We start from the raw sequence: 14681 nt of genomic DNA on the forward strand, positions 1-14681 counted from the left end.
TGCAAGGAAGAGGAAAGCATATTTTGGTTCTAGACCAGAAAAGAATATTTAAAATTGAAGTTATCCCATGATAGACTGGTAGTTTGGAAAATACTAGACTCTTACACAAAGCATAGTAGCTATCTGTGGAATTCTTCTCTAAAGGTCCTTTGATCCTTTATTCTGAACTTTACCATTTTACTCCTTTAATGATTCAGAGCCCTCATTATGAATATCAATTGTAAAATTAGACTCTAAAATTAAAAGATGAGTAATATTGATTTGAATCTAATAAAAAAATCTTTCTTAAGCTAAATGACATACAGTAGAGGTTAGTTCATCAGTAATGTCTCACATAATTTTCCTGCCCATATATATTTGCTTCTCTCAATTTCTTGCAGTCTTCTGTGTTTCTTTTTTTGCTGCTCAGGTAAAATAACTATTCTAAGCTCTGCTCCTCATAGAATATCTTTTTTTGTATGTAGCAAGTAGACTTATAGTATGTACTTTAAATGTATGATCTTTGCAATGTTTTCAACACCAACTATCTTCTTTAATAAGGTTTATGTTGGGTTCTGTGTTTTCTGCAATGCTGCTATAGGCTTGATTTTTTTTTTTTTTGGCTTTTGAATGCCAGATTATCAAATTATTAGATAACCCTACTTCATACCTCTCAAAATAAGAAATGGCCAATGGGCATGAAATAACCTTATGACGTAAATGCCTATTTCAGGATATGTCAGTAATAAATTTGTAAATTACCAATTTAGGACAGTTTCTCATATGACACCTATATTTAACAGTCTCTACTCTCATCCAGTGTTGTAGAAAACACACCCTCTAAACAATCGAAAGAAACATGATGAATAAAAAAAGCACTTAATTTGATCAGTTTTTTAATGTTTCAAGTTTTGATTTAAATTGTACCTAGTTAACATCTAGTGTAATGCTGGTTTCAGAAGTAGATTTAGTGAGTCATCACTTATAGTACCCAGTGCTCATCACAAGTGCCATCCTTAATGTCTATCACCCATTTAACCCATCCCCCCTCTCCTCCCCTCCAGCAACCCTCAGTTTGTTCTCTATAGTTAAAAGTCTCTTATGGTTTGCCTCTCTCTCTTTTTTTATCTTACCTTATGTTCATCTGTTTTGATTTTTAAATTCCACATATGAGTGAAATCATATAGTATTTGTCTTTCTCTGACTGATTTATTACACTTAGCCTAATACATTCTACCTCCATACATGTCATTGCAAATGGCAAGATTTCATTCTTTTTATGGCTGAATAGTATTCCATTGTATATATACACCACATCTTTATCCATTCATCAGTCGATGAGCATTTGGGCTCTTTCCATTATTTGGCTCTTGTTGATAATGTTGCTATAAATATGGAGGTGCATGTGCCCCTTTGAATCAGTATTTTTGTATCCTTTGGGTAAACATCTAGTAGTGCAATTGCTGGGTCATAGGATAGTTCTATTTTTAAGTTTTTGAGGAAAAAAGATACTGATAAAATATTGTTAAAACATCTATATTACCCAAAGAAATTTATACATTTAATGCAACCCCTATCAAAAAAACTCTGTTTTCCAGAGTATCTGCACCAGTTTGCATTTCTACCAACAGTGTAAGAAGGTTCCCTTTTCCTTCTCACCAGATTGGTTGTTTTCTGAGTTGTTAATTTTAGCCATTCTGACAGGTGTGATGCAGTATCTCATCATGGTTTTGATTTGTATCTCCCTGATGATGAGTGATGTTGAGCATCTTTTCATGTTAGTCATCTGGATGTCTTCTTTGGAAAAATGTTCATGTCTTCTGCTCGTTTAGCCACTGGATTATTTGTTTTTGGGTTTTGAGTTTGATAAGCTCTTTATAGATTTTGGATACGACTCTTTATCAGATATGTCATTTGTGAATGTCTTCTCCCATTCTGTAGGCTGTAGTTTTGTTGTTTCCTTCACTTTGCAGAAGATTTTTAACTTGATGAAGTCCCAGTAGTTTATTTTTGCTTTTGTTTCCCTGGCCTCTGGAGATGCGTCTGTCAAGAAGTTGCTATGGCCAATGTCAAAGAGGTTACTGCCTGTTTTCTTGTAAGGATTTTGATAGTTTCTTGTCTCAAATTTGATGGTTTCTTGTCTCACATTAAATATTTTGTCCTTGAATTTATTTTTGTGTAGGGTGTAAGAAAGTGATCCAGTGGACAGAGTGCTACTCTCCAACTTTCCCAATACCATTTATTGAAGACATTGTCTTTTTCCTAGGATATTCTTTTCTGCTTTGTCAAAGATTAGTTGACCATATAGTCGTGGGTCCTTTTCTGGGTTTTCTGTTCTGTACTATTGATGTGTGTGTCTCTGTTTGTGCCAGTACCATACTGTCTTGATGATTACAGCTTTGTAGCTTAAAATACGAAACTGTGATGCCTCCAGCTTTGCTTTGCTTTCTCAAGGTTGCTTTGGCTATTTGGAGTCTTTTTTGATTCCATACAAATTGTAGGATTGTTTGTCCTAGCTCTGTGAAAAATTGCTGGTGTTTTTTTGATAGGGGTTGCATTAAATGTGTAGATTTCTTTGGGTAGTATAGATGTTTTAACAATATTTGTTTTTCCAATCCATGAGCATGGGATTTTTTTCATTTCTTTGTGTCATCTTCAATTTCTTTCATTAGTGTTCTATAGCTTTCAGAGTACAGTTCTTTTATTTCTTTGGTTAGGTTTATTCCTAGGTATTATTTGGGGTTTGATCCAATTGAAAATGGGATTGATGCCTCGATTTCTTTTTCTACTGCTTCATTATTGATGTATAGAAATGCAACAGATTTCTGTATGTTGATTTCATATCCTGTAACTTTACTGAATATAGGTATCAGTTGTGGCAATTTTTTGGTTGAGTGTTTCAGGTAGTTTATATAGTGTCATGTCACCTGTGAATAGTAGATATTTGACTTCTTCCTTACCGATTTGGATGCCTTTTATTTCTTTTTGTTGTCTTATTGCTGAGGCTAGGATGTCCAGCACTACGTTAAATAATAATGGTGAGAGTGGAAACACCTGCCTTGCTCCTGACCCTTGAGGAAAAAGCTCCTAGTTTTTCTCCACTGAGGACCCCACTGTGGGTCTTTCATATATGGCCTTTATGATACTGAGGTATGTTCCCTTTATCCCCACTTTGTTGAAGTTTTTATCAAGAAAGACTATTGTATATTGTCAAGTGATTTTTCTACATCTATTGAGAGGATCATATGGTTCTTATCCTTTCTTTTATTAATGTGTTATATCATGTTGGTTGATTTGTGAATATCGAACCACCCCTGCAGCTCAGCAATAAATCCCACTTGATTGTGGGGAAATAATTCTTTTAATTTACTGTTGGATTCAGTTTGGTAGCATCTTCTTGAAAATTTCTATGTCCATGTTCATTAGGGATATTGGCCAGTAATTCTCCTTTTAGAGGTCTTTTTCTGGTTTTAGAATCAAGGTAATACTGGCCTCAGAATGAGTTCAGAAATTTTCCTTCCATTTTTATTTTTTGGAGCGGTGTGAGAAGAATGGGTGGCTCAGTCAATTAAGCAACCAACTTTGGTTTCAGCTTAGGTCATAATCTCATGATTTGTGAGATAGAACCCTGCACTGCACTGACAGTGCAGAGCCTACTTGGGATTCTCTCTCTCCATCTCTGTCTGCCCCTCCCATGTTCTCTCTCTCTCTCTCTTTCAAAATACATCAACTTTAAAAAAGAATAGCACCTGGGTAGCTCAGTTGGTTGAGCGGTCTACTTCGTAGCTCAGGTCATGATCTCACAGTTTGTGGTTTCAAGCCCCACATCAGGCTCTGTGCTGACAGCTTGGAGACTGGAGCCTGCTTCGGATTCTGTGTCTCCCTCTCTCTCTCTCTCTGTACCTCCCCTGCTCACACTCTCTCTCTCTCTCAAAAAATAAATAAACACTAAAAAATAAATAAATAAAAATAATAAAAAAGGATAGATATTAATTCTTTATTAAATGTTTGGTAGAATTTCCCTGAGAAGTCATCTGGCCCTGGACTTTTGTTTTTGGGAGATTTTTGATTACTGACTCAGTTTCTTTGCTGGTTATAGTTCTGTTCAAATTTTTTTATTTCTTCTTGTTAAAGGTCTGGTAGTTTGTATATTTCTAGGAATTTTTCCATTTCTACCAGATTGCTCAGTTTGTTGGCATGTCATTTTTCATAATACTTTCTTATAATTGTTAGTGTTTCTGTGGTGTTGGTTGTTATCTCTCTCATTTGTTATTTATTTATTTGGGTCCTTTCTCTCTTCTTTTTGATAAGTCCTGCTAAGGGTTCATCAATTTATTGATTCTTTCAAAGAACTAGCTCCTAGTTTCATTGATCTATTCTACTGGTTTTTCTTTTTGTTTCTATATCATTTATTTCTGCTCTAATCTTTATTATTTCCTGTCTTCACTTGGCTTTAGGCTGCATTTGCTGTTTCTTTTCTAGCAACTTTTGGTGTAAGATTAGGTTGTGTATTTGAGATTTTTATTCTTAAGGTAAGGCTATATTGCTATATACTTCCCTCTTATGACTGTTTTTTCTGTATCCCAAAGATTTTGGACTGTTATGTTTCATTTTCATTTGCCTCCGTTATTCTTTTATTTCTTCTTTAATTTCTTGGTTAGTCCATTCATTCTTTAATAGGATGTTCTTTAACCTGCATGTATTTGTGGTCTTTCCAAATTATTTCTTGTAGTTGACTTCAAGTTTCATAGTGTTGTGGTCAGAAAATATGCATAGTATGATCTCAGAGGTTTTGTATTTGTTGAGGTCTAATTTGTGACCCACTATGTGAACCTATTCTGGTGAATGTCCCATTTGTACTCAAAAAGAATATATATTCTGCTAATTTAGGATGAAATGTTCTGAATATATCTGTTAAGTCCATCTGGTCTGGTGGTCATTCAAATCCATTGCTTCCTTGATATTTTTCTGCTTAGATGATGTTTCCATTGCTGTAAGTGGGGTGCTAAGTCCACTACTATTATTTATTACAATCAATGAGTTGTTTGTTATTAATTGTTTTTTATATATTTGGGTGCTTTCAAGTTTGGGGCATAAGTATTTAAAATTGTTAGATCTTTTTGTTGGATAGACCCCTTTATTATGATATAGGGTATGATATAGGGCCCTTCTTTATCTCTTGTTACAGTCTTTGGTTTAAAATCTAGTTTGAATCTAGTTTGTCTGACGTAAGTATGGCTACTCCAGCTTTTATATATATATATATATATATATATATATATATATATATATCCATTAGCATGATAGATGGTTCTCCATCCCCTCACTTTCAATCTGCAGTTGTCTGTAGGTCTAAAATGAATCTTTTGTAGGTAGCAGATAGATGGGTCTTTCTTTTTTCTTAATCCATTCAGATACTCTGTGTCTTTTGATTTAGTCCAAACTTAGTGAAAATCTAGAGATTTTCTTGGTTCCTTTATACTATTTGTCACTTTAGGTCTTTCTTTCCTCCTTAAAGAGTTCCCTTTAATATTTCTTGCAGGACTGGTTTAGTGGTTGTGAACTCCTTTAATGTTTGTTTGTCTGAGAAACTCTATCTCTCCTATTCTGAATGACAGCCTTGCTGGATATAGTATTCCTGGTTGCATATTTTTCCCCTTCAGGAAATTAAATATATTATGCCATTCCCTTCTAGCCTGCCAAGTTTCTGTGGATAGGTCTGCTACTAACCTTATTTGTCTTCCCTTGAAAATTAGAGATTTCTTTTCCCCTGCTGCTTTTAGGATTTTTCCCTTATCTGTTTATTTTGCAAATTTTACTTTAATATCTCTTGGTGTTGGCCTGCTTTGGTTGATTTCACTGGGAGTTCTCTGTGCCTTCTGGATTTTTATGTCTGTTTTCTTCCCCAGGTTATGGAAGTTTTGGGCTATAATCTGCTGAAATAATCCTTCTGCTCCTTTTATCCTCTCTTCTTCTGGGTCTCCTATGATACAAATGTTATTACACTTTAAGGAGTCACTGAATTCTCTAAGTCTTATTCATGATCCAGTGTTTTTCATTCCCTCTTCTTCTGAGCTTCATTAATTTCTATAATTTTATCTTCTATATTACTTATTGATTTCATGCTTCTTTCATCCTCGCGGTCATTATATTCCATCTATTTCTCATCTCAGTTATAGTATATTTTTATTTCAACTAAAATAAAAATAAAAAATAAATAAATAAATAATAAAATAAAAAAATAAAAAAAAATTTACTTTTACATCTTTTATCTCTACAATAAGGGATTCCCTTCTGTCTTCTATGCTTTCCTATGGTGTCTTCTGTGCTTTTCTTAAGCCCAGTTAATATCCTTATGATTGTTGTTTTAAATTCTGGATCAGGCATATTACTTACATCTGTTTCAAAGAGATCCCTGACCATGACCTTTTCTTGTTCTTTCTTTTGAGATGAATGAATCCCTCCATCTTGGCATTTTGTCTAGGTCTCTTCCTTTGGTGTGTTATGAAAGCTTGCTATGTTTCCTGATCCTGAGAGTAATGGCTTTATGAAGAAAAGATCATATACTATCCAGGACCTGTAATTCCAGGAAGGGTTTCTGGTGTATGCTGTGTGCTCTCTGCTATTGTTTTGGCTGCTTTTTCCCTCAGGTCAGTCCTCTGTAGAGGTTCTTCTTGCCTGAAGGGAGGAGTGTTTGGGCCTTGCCCATAGTGCGGTGAGTTTTAACTAGGTGCACTCTGATCTGCTTGTCAAGAGGCTAGATCCTATTTCTCCATGAGCTGAAGCTTTGCGTACTCTATGGTGAGTAGACTTGGTGCACACAGGAGTTTATGCTGGTCTTCTAGGGGAGGAGCCCACTGCTCTGGTTCTCAGGTACACTTGCCCTAGTAAAGAAGCATCTGCAGAGCCCAGAGAAGTGGGGCTTGGTATAAGCAGCTCAGGCCTCCACTGTTGAAGCTGTTCTGCTCCCTGACGTCAGTCTGTGCTGATGGGAGGGGGAGAAAAATGGCGTCAACCCTCTTCCTCATCCCTGGAGAGGGAAATTTGTGTCTGCCACTGCCTGTGAAGCCGTCACAGAAGAGCAAACAATCTCCCTTCATGTGTCACAGGCATCCCTCAGATCTCTGCCTTCACCCTGTGTCTGGGCCATTCTGCCTTCCCAGCAGTGTAGTGCACCTGTTTTATCTCGGGCATGTTGGCTGCATTTCACAAGTCCAGGCTTTAGGGACTTGTGGCACAGACCTGCTCTGGTCCTCTGGGCCAGTGTCTCGTGGCACTGGGGTTGATGCCAGTTTGTCCCAGAAGGGCATTTGCACCAACACGCAGGAGCCTGGAGTTTAGAGTAAAGTACAACAAAAAGCCAGTGTCCAGGTTAGCTGCCTTCAGCAAGTGTCTCTTTTCCAATGCTAAGGAATATGGCAGCACAGTGGCACCGACTGGCTCTTTTGTACCCTGAGAGCTTATGCCTCCTCTCCCAGAGGCACTCCAAGAAGGAGAAACTATCCATCCCAGTGTGTCCCAGGGGTCCTCAAATCACACCATCTGCTCCTAGTCTTCTGCCCTCCTTCTCCACAGGAGCACCATTGTATCCACTGAGCTCTACATTGACCATGGTGTGAACTTCTAAACTCCAGGTTTTGAGCTTCACTGGTTATAAAACCGCATGATAATCAGCTCCTCTCATTTTCTCAGTCAGTGGTTTTGAGAAAGTACTTTTCTTGTGCAATCCCCTGTGCACTTCTCTCACTCTCTTTTTCTGTCTCTGTGTCTCTCTCCTATCTCCATAATCAGGGCTCCTTCCCCTCCACAGCACCCACAATCCTTTCCTCCTCCAAATCACATCTCCATACCTCCTATCTTCTACCATGTGGTCTTTTCTCTCCCTCTATATGTGCAGTTTTTTTCTCAGTCCTTAGATCAATTTACCGGGTCTTTAGAATGATTTGATATTTATCTAGCTGTGTTCAAGGGACAAGGCAAGCATAAGGCCCCCCTACTATTCTACCATCTTAAGCTGATCATATTTTCAAACATTGAAAGGGGCCTCTTATATAGCTATGTAAATGTGTAATCAGGATTAGATTATTTCAAAACTACTTCAGTGTTTTATGGATGCACATTGAAGAATATGGAAAGATACACACACACACACACACTATAGATATAGTAGGGAATAGAATCAGAGAGAGAGAGTGAAAAGGACTTTTGTGTTTTTTTTACCATATATCATTGTACACTTAAAATTTTTGAATCAAGATTATAGATTTTATTTAAGGGAGTAAAAGACAATTTTAGAAACTACCTACAAACAGTGCCATATTATTCAATAAAAAGACAGGAATGCTGTCTATGGCATACTTACTATTCCTAATGCTAATGAGTCTACATCTATGATCCTATGTTTATACAGCCTATAGGCTGCCAAAGGTAAAAAAAAAATTATAATTGTTGACAAGTAAAAGAGAAATAGACAAAAAGTATGTTTCATTTTTTATTAAAAATAAAATCCACACAAAAATTACAAAATCGGCTATTTATAATATCAAAAGGGAAATTTTCTATACTAAAGTGTTTATTTCTTTGCTCTTAGTTAACCATAACAATTCTTCTATTTCCATAATTACAAGAAAGGAAACTAAAAAACAAATGATTGAGTTTAGAAATATGAAAATAATAGTTATATAAAATTATTCAAATGTTTTATATGATCTCTGTGTACTAAACAAGAAAACAAGGAGATTCAAGAGTTAAATTAGCGGTACTTGTTATGAGAATTAAATGCATTTCCCCTCAAGAGAAAAATTTTATTGTAGATGTTAGCCTTTCTATTTAAAGGCATCTTTTTGGACCCTGTTAAAGAAACTTCCACTTTAGCAAGTATTAAATTTAAAGGCTGAATAGATTAAATCTAAACTCTCTACATCACTAGGGCATATACATAAATGTTTAATATTATATACAGTATTAAAACAGCTACTTTGTGAATACTTCATGCATTCCCAGAAAAACACCAAATTCCTGAAAACATTCTAAAAACTTGAATTTCTAAAGAGTCATAGCAATTTGCCTTATGAACTGTAGTTCATGCTAAATATTTCGATAATGTATATTCCAATGAGGAATAATCTTGAATAACTGTCATTTATAATATAAAATTTGAGCCAAACACTGAATTTAAATGACAAAAAATTGCCATGCTTGAAAAAAAGGTTTAAAAATGACAAGATACACTTTATAAAATCATCCTAATTTTTACTTATCAATTAACTTGGCATATATTTTTTGTTAATGCTTACTGAGAAAACCAAATACTAAGGATGAAGATGTTTTCACTAATTTAGCCTGAGTAGACATTCTGCATATTAGATGCATTTCATTTAAACTTTTATTTTAAAGTCATTTTAGATTAATTTCATCAATTTAAGTCTGCTTTTTAAATGAAATTTCTTAGTGATACTGTGCATAACTGATAATATAAAACTATTCAACCTGGTAGGAATAATGCCCCTATGCCAATGGATTATAAATATTAGAGTAATCATAATTCTTTTCTCATTATATAAAGAGTTTTGCTTATATTGTTTCTTATGTATAAAACTGTATCAATACCTTTTTTACTGGTGTTGAATAATGTGTGATAATAATAGCACTGAGAATGTGGTACCCACATATTTAGCTTCCCAGTAAATCTCTAAAAATCAATATTTGATATTAGGCCTATGATGTTAATACAAATTAATTGATTGAAAAACCAGTTTAATGGAAACGAGTATTTCCTCGCTTTTAGCACTTGTATTTGTTGAAATAGTCTAAAGAAGGAAAGGTATGATCTTAATAAGAGAAGCTTGTGCTGTAATAACTAGTAGTTTTCAATATTCACAAGTCATTCAGTAAATGAGAATGAAAAATGAGCTCTTCTATTGATGTGCTTCTCTACCCCTTATAAAGCAATATTAGGGAAAATTGACAGAAAATTGCTGTATGTATTTTTTCTAAAATTTCTGTGTATATGTAAGTGCATAACATCATGTTTGATTGTAAATTTCTGGGTGGAAAAAACTTGTGTTATGATCAATTGTATGATCATAATGGCAATGAATTCATTCCTCTCATGTGTGAGTCCGTCATGTTTAATTTCATAAATCTTTGTTTCAGATTTTGCATGTGGTGCTCTCTTTGGTAGCCACTATCTTTTGACATTAAAAATAATACTTTATGATCTTTTCAACTATATCCTGAAATTTTATACTAAAATGGGTTGTGTTGGATGAAATAATTAGTATGGTCTTTAGCATTTTGATTCCAATATAAATATTGACTTTTTTTTTTGTCGTGGTGAAAAGCCTTCTATCTATATCATCCTGATACATATTCCTAAATCCAAGAGACAATAGAAGAAATATGTTTGTATTTCATTTTACAATAATTTATTTCTTTTTAAAAAATTTTAAATATCAATAAGCTTTTTCTGCCAACTGTCAGATATGATCATTCAGTTAACAGGCACTGGAAACTTGGCACTTGTATTATTCCTATTAGGGTTTTGGTTGTCTGAATATAATAATTATTGGTGTACACAAATTTATATTAAACATAAAACATAATAAAAATGTGGCCAATACATTATAAACGCTATAGTTTACCAAAAAATTATCTTATGCTAATTCTGTCTGTATACTTACTTGCTAGCATACTAAAAATAATAAAATTTAATTTTCACAGGATGTGTAGATAGAAAGATCAAACATAGATGCATTGTAAGGTTACTTGACCTCAGTATGTGTTTATATGTTTTTATGACCATCATACTTGTTAATCTTTTCTCATAACACTTTGCATGACTTTGATTATTATTAAGTATGGCTTGAATATAAGGTTTGAATAACCTCTAAATGAAGTGCCTGGTGGGGTGGTGCATTTCTTTTTAGAGATTGAACCGGTCGAGTTCCTCTGAGTGCAGCACAGTTGATAACCCTCTGCCAGGAGAAGGAGAAGAAGCAGAGGCTGAACCTATAAATTCAGATGAGCCAGAGGCCTGTTTTACAGATGGTAAGAGAAAAATCAAGACCATGGTCTACAGATGGTAAGAGAAAAATCAAGACCTTGGTTAGCCATCCATTTATTGGTATTTGGGATTTTATCTTAAAACCTAATACTTACCAGGGGTTATTCAGTGAAGTCAGAAGACTCCACTGTATGCTGATTCAGCCATGGCTCTATGACCAAGGGTAATCATTGAAGCTTTCAAAGCTTCAGCTTCCACACTTAAGATACTTTACTAACAATAATTTATGATGACAGGATGTTATACTATAAAGCACTTTACTTACTCAGGATGCTCATACTTCTCATTTTAGATCCTTAATTCACTTTTCCAGTTCTGTGGAACCACTAGAATACAGCTTAATGGGATAGAGGCTACTACTGTCCTATTTATCATCAAGAGTTGAAGCCACCCACCAACTTTCAGTACATCATTTGATACTGTTAACCACAGTCTGTCTCAAAATCCTTCCTTTCCTTGGTTTCAGAAGCCACACTCTGCCTTTGTTCTTCTTTTGCATCTCTGAGAGTTGAGTTTCTTCTCCTCTTTCTTTCAGTGACTATTTTTACACACATCCCTTGAATACCAGTGTCTCCCCACGTCTCAATGCTGTTACCTTCTTAATCTCCAGCCCTAAGGGGTTTTATCCATGTCTACACCTTAAACATTTATTTCTGTGTTGTTTGACTCTTAAATTATTATCTTTCCCCCTGATCTCATACTTGAGTTCCCGGTATGGTCATCTCCACTGGTTGCCTTTAAATATTTGAAGTATACTAAGTTTAAAACAAACTTTAGTGAGTTCTCACCCATATAATCTAAGGGTTCTCTGGTCTTTATTTCACTTAGTGACATCATGATCTATCCTGCCTCTCAGGCTAAAGACTTTGATTCAGCCCTGGCCTCTTTCATTCTAGCCACAAGTTGATTACAGAAACCCCAGTTGATCAGAAACTCTGGGGATAGGGTGTAGTCTCCAGGGAATTCTAATGCACACTAAAAGCTGAGAACCATTCATCTGTAGGATAAAACCTGAAGTCCTTAACAGCATTTAAAGCCTTTTGCATTTCAGTCTCTTCTAAAAGTAACTCCTTTGATTCCTTTTCACTTTCTGACTTATTGAACTTACTACTCCTGGAATTTTTCAAGGATTTTATTCAAAGTAGTGACTTTGAACTTGCGCTATAAATGTATGCAATATTTTCTAATCAAATATTGTGTTATTCAAGTAAATACACAAGTCTATTCTAGAGTTGCAGTATAATACAATAACACAGACCACAAGCTTTAGAGCCTGATAAGTATGACTTCTGACTGGCCTACTGCTAATTCTCTGGGAGACCTAGAGCACATTTTTCAATCTTAAATTTCAAATTCCTCATCTGCAAAACAGATATAACAATCACATCTGAACCATAGGGATACTGAGGACATTAAATGAGAAAACACAAATTAATTACCACAGTTCCTAACATCCTTCTTCTCCTTTTCTTTTAATTTTTTAAAAACTATTTTGATAGGGTGCCTGGGTGGCTCAGTCGGTTAAGCGTCCAACTTCAGCTCAGGTCATGATCTCATGGTTCGTGGGTTTGAGCCCCGTGTTGGGCTCTGTGCTGACAGCTCAGAGCCTGGAGCTTGCTTCAGATTCTGTGTCTCCCTCCTTCTCTGACCTTCCCCTGCTCATGCTGTCCCTCTCTCTCTCTCTCTCAGAAATAAATAAAACATTAAAAAAATTTTTAAAAATTAAAAAAAAAAATTTTGTTTACAGTCCTGTATAGAAGTTCTGATAGCACCGTGTTGATGCTAATGACTTGGTATCTATTATTCTCAGAATCAGTATTTTTTGTAGAAGTCATTGACTTGTGCTCATCCTCTATGATTTTCTCAACCTGTCTCTAGCACTCAGGCAGTGAATAAAATACATGTCAAATAAAGAGATCTTTGAACTACAATGGGTGCATGAACATTCTTTAAATACAAGCTAAATTTCATTTTATGTGAGCAGCAAACAAGTATGACACCCAATTGGTAGTAATGTTTTCTTTGCTGAAATTAGTACCATGAGCAAAACAGTTTCCTTTAGAAGTGTTTCCTTTAGAAAATTTAAGAATTTCATCAGGTGTTGCCTATTTCTCAATATATTGATTAGCACCATTAAATATGAACAGATGCAACCAAGATTTCCTCTATTGAGTTTATTAATGACCCTAACTTAAAATTCAAGATAACTAGAAAGAAGTTGGGTTTATCAAATTGTGTCTTCAAATTAGAAAATGGCTTTAGAAAAATTTAAGCCTTCTGCAGAAAGGATTCATGCTAAGCTATTTCAGACTGTAGGTGCTATCTCACTGAGATTAAACTTTACAAAGTTTATTTTAGTCCTACAAAGCTCCAATGAGAATACTTATGTGAGTCCTCTCAGATTATTTATAACTTCTAAATTGAGTCTAATGTATAAGAGGTTTATAGAAACACATTTTCAGATGAACTTTGACCTTAAAAATTGAAAATTTACTAAGGGCCAAAGTTTACATTAGGTAAATACGTTCTGAAGAGCTACAGCAAAAATGGGACTATCATTAACAATACTATATTGTATACTTCAGATTTGCTAAGAGAGTAGATCTTAAATGTTCTCATCACACAGATAAAGAAGAAATTGTAACTGTGTGAGAAGATGGGCTATGTTCATTAATTTGACTGTGATGATTATATTACAATGTATATTTAATATCAAATTATCAATTCACACACCTCAAATATATACAGTTTTAAATCATCAGTTATATCTCAGTAAAGCTGGGGATGGGGGATGAATAGGCAAAATCAACCTACAGTGATAGAAATCAGACTAGTAGTTACTTCTAGAGAGTACAGACTGGGAAAGAACATGGGGGTGCTTTCTGGGTGCTTAAAATGTTATGTCATGACCTACAAGACTATTATGTGAGTATTTTAATCTATATATTTATGATGGGTATACTATGCTAAATATATGTTCTACCTCAATAAAAAATGTAAATGGGGACACCCAGGTGGCTCAGTCCTTTGAGCGTCCAACTTTGGTTCAGGTCATGATCTCACAGTTTGTGAGTTCAAAACCCTGCATTGGACTCGCTGCTGACACTGCAGATCCTCTGTTCCCCTCTCTCTCTGCTTCTCCCCCACTCACCATATCTCTCTAAAAGATAAATAAACATTTTAAGAAATTAAACAAATAATTTTTTTTAAAAAAAGGCAAGAAAATTTATGAGGAAACACATATCTATAAGTCACATCACTCTGAGCAGCTGTGCTCCACTAAAAATTATACTTGCTGAACCCTCTGGGCTAAGAGGCTCAGCCTGATAAATCAAACAGGGCATCTAATTTGCTGAGCCTCTCACCATTTATTCACTTAATTATTCTTGCATCCAATCAACAAATAATCATTAAACATCTTCTGTATTTCAGGCCCAGAGTGTGCACTGGAGAGAGATAAAGCAATAAAAAAAACACTGTCCCTTGCCGAAATAAATATGTAGATATTTAGTAGGCAGATAAGTGATACATGGGAGAGGTCAGTGATGGTTAGGGTTTTCTTCTGTGTCAGGGAGGGGGGAGGTGTGGAGAGGACTACTTTAACATGATGAAACCTAGTATAGAGTTTATGAAACAC

General features: G+C 35.1%; 1 protein-coding gene across 3 annotated transcripts in view; it reads left to right on the forward strand.

Annotated features, from left to right (window-relative positions):
• SCN9A (sodium voltage-gated channel alpha subunit 9) overlaps positions 1-14681 on the forward strand; it is a 101365-nt gene that overhangs the window by 52594 nt on the left and 34090 nt on the right. For all 3 annotated transcript variants that reach the window (XM_039250141.1, XM_039250142.1, XM_039250144.1), the window contains exon 17: positions 10908-11028. In XM_039250141.1, the coding sequence (XP_039106072.1) occupies positions 10908-11028 (121 nt within the window). The remainder of the gene's footprint in view (positions 1-10907; positions 11029-14681) is intronic.

The sequence above is a fragment of the Hyaena hyaena genome, unplaced genomic scaffold (genome assembly GCF_003009895.1).
Source record: "Hyaena hyaena isolate Hyena2069 unplaced genomic scaffold, ASM300989v1 scaffold_363, whole genome shotgun sequence".
Classification (NCBI taxonomy): domain Eukaryota; kingdom Metazoa; phylum Chordata; class Mammalia; order Carnivora; family Hyaenidae; genus Hyaena; species Hyaena hyaena.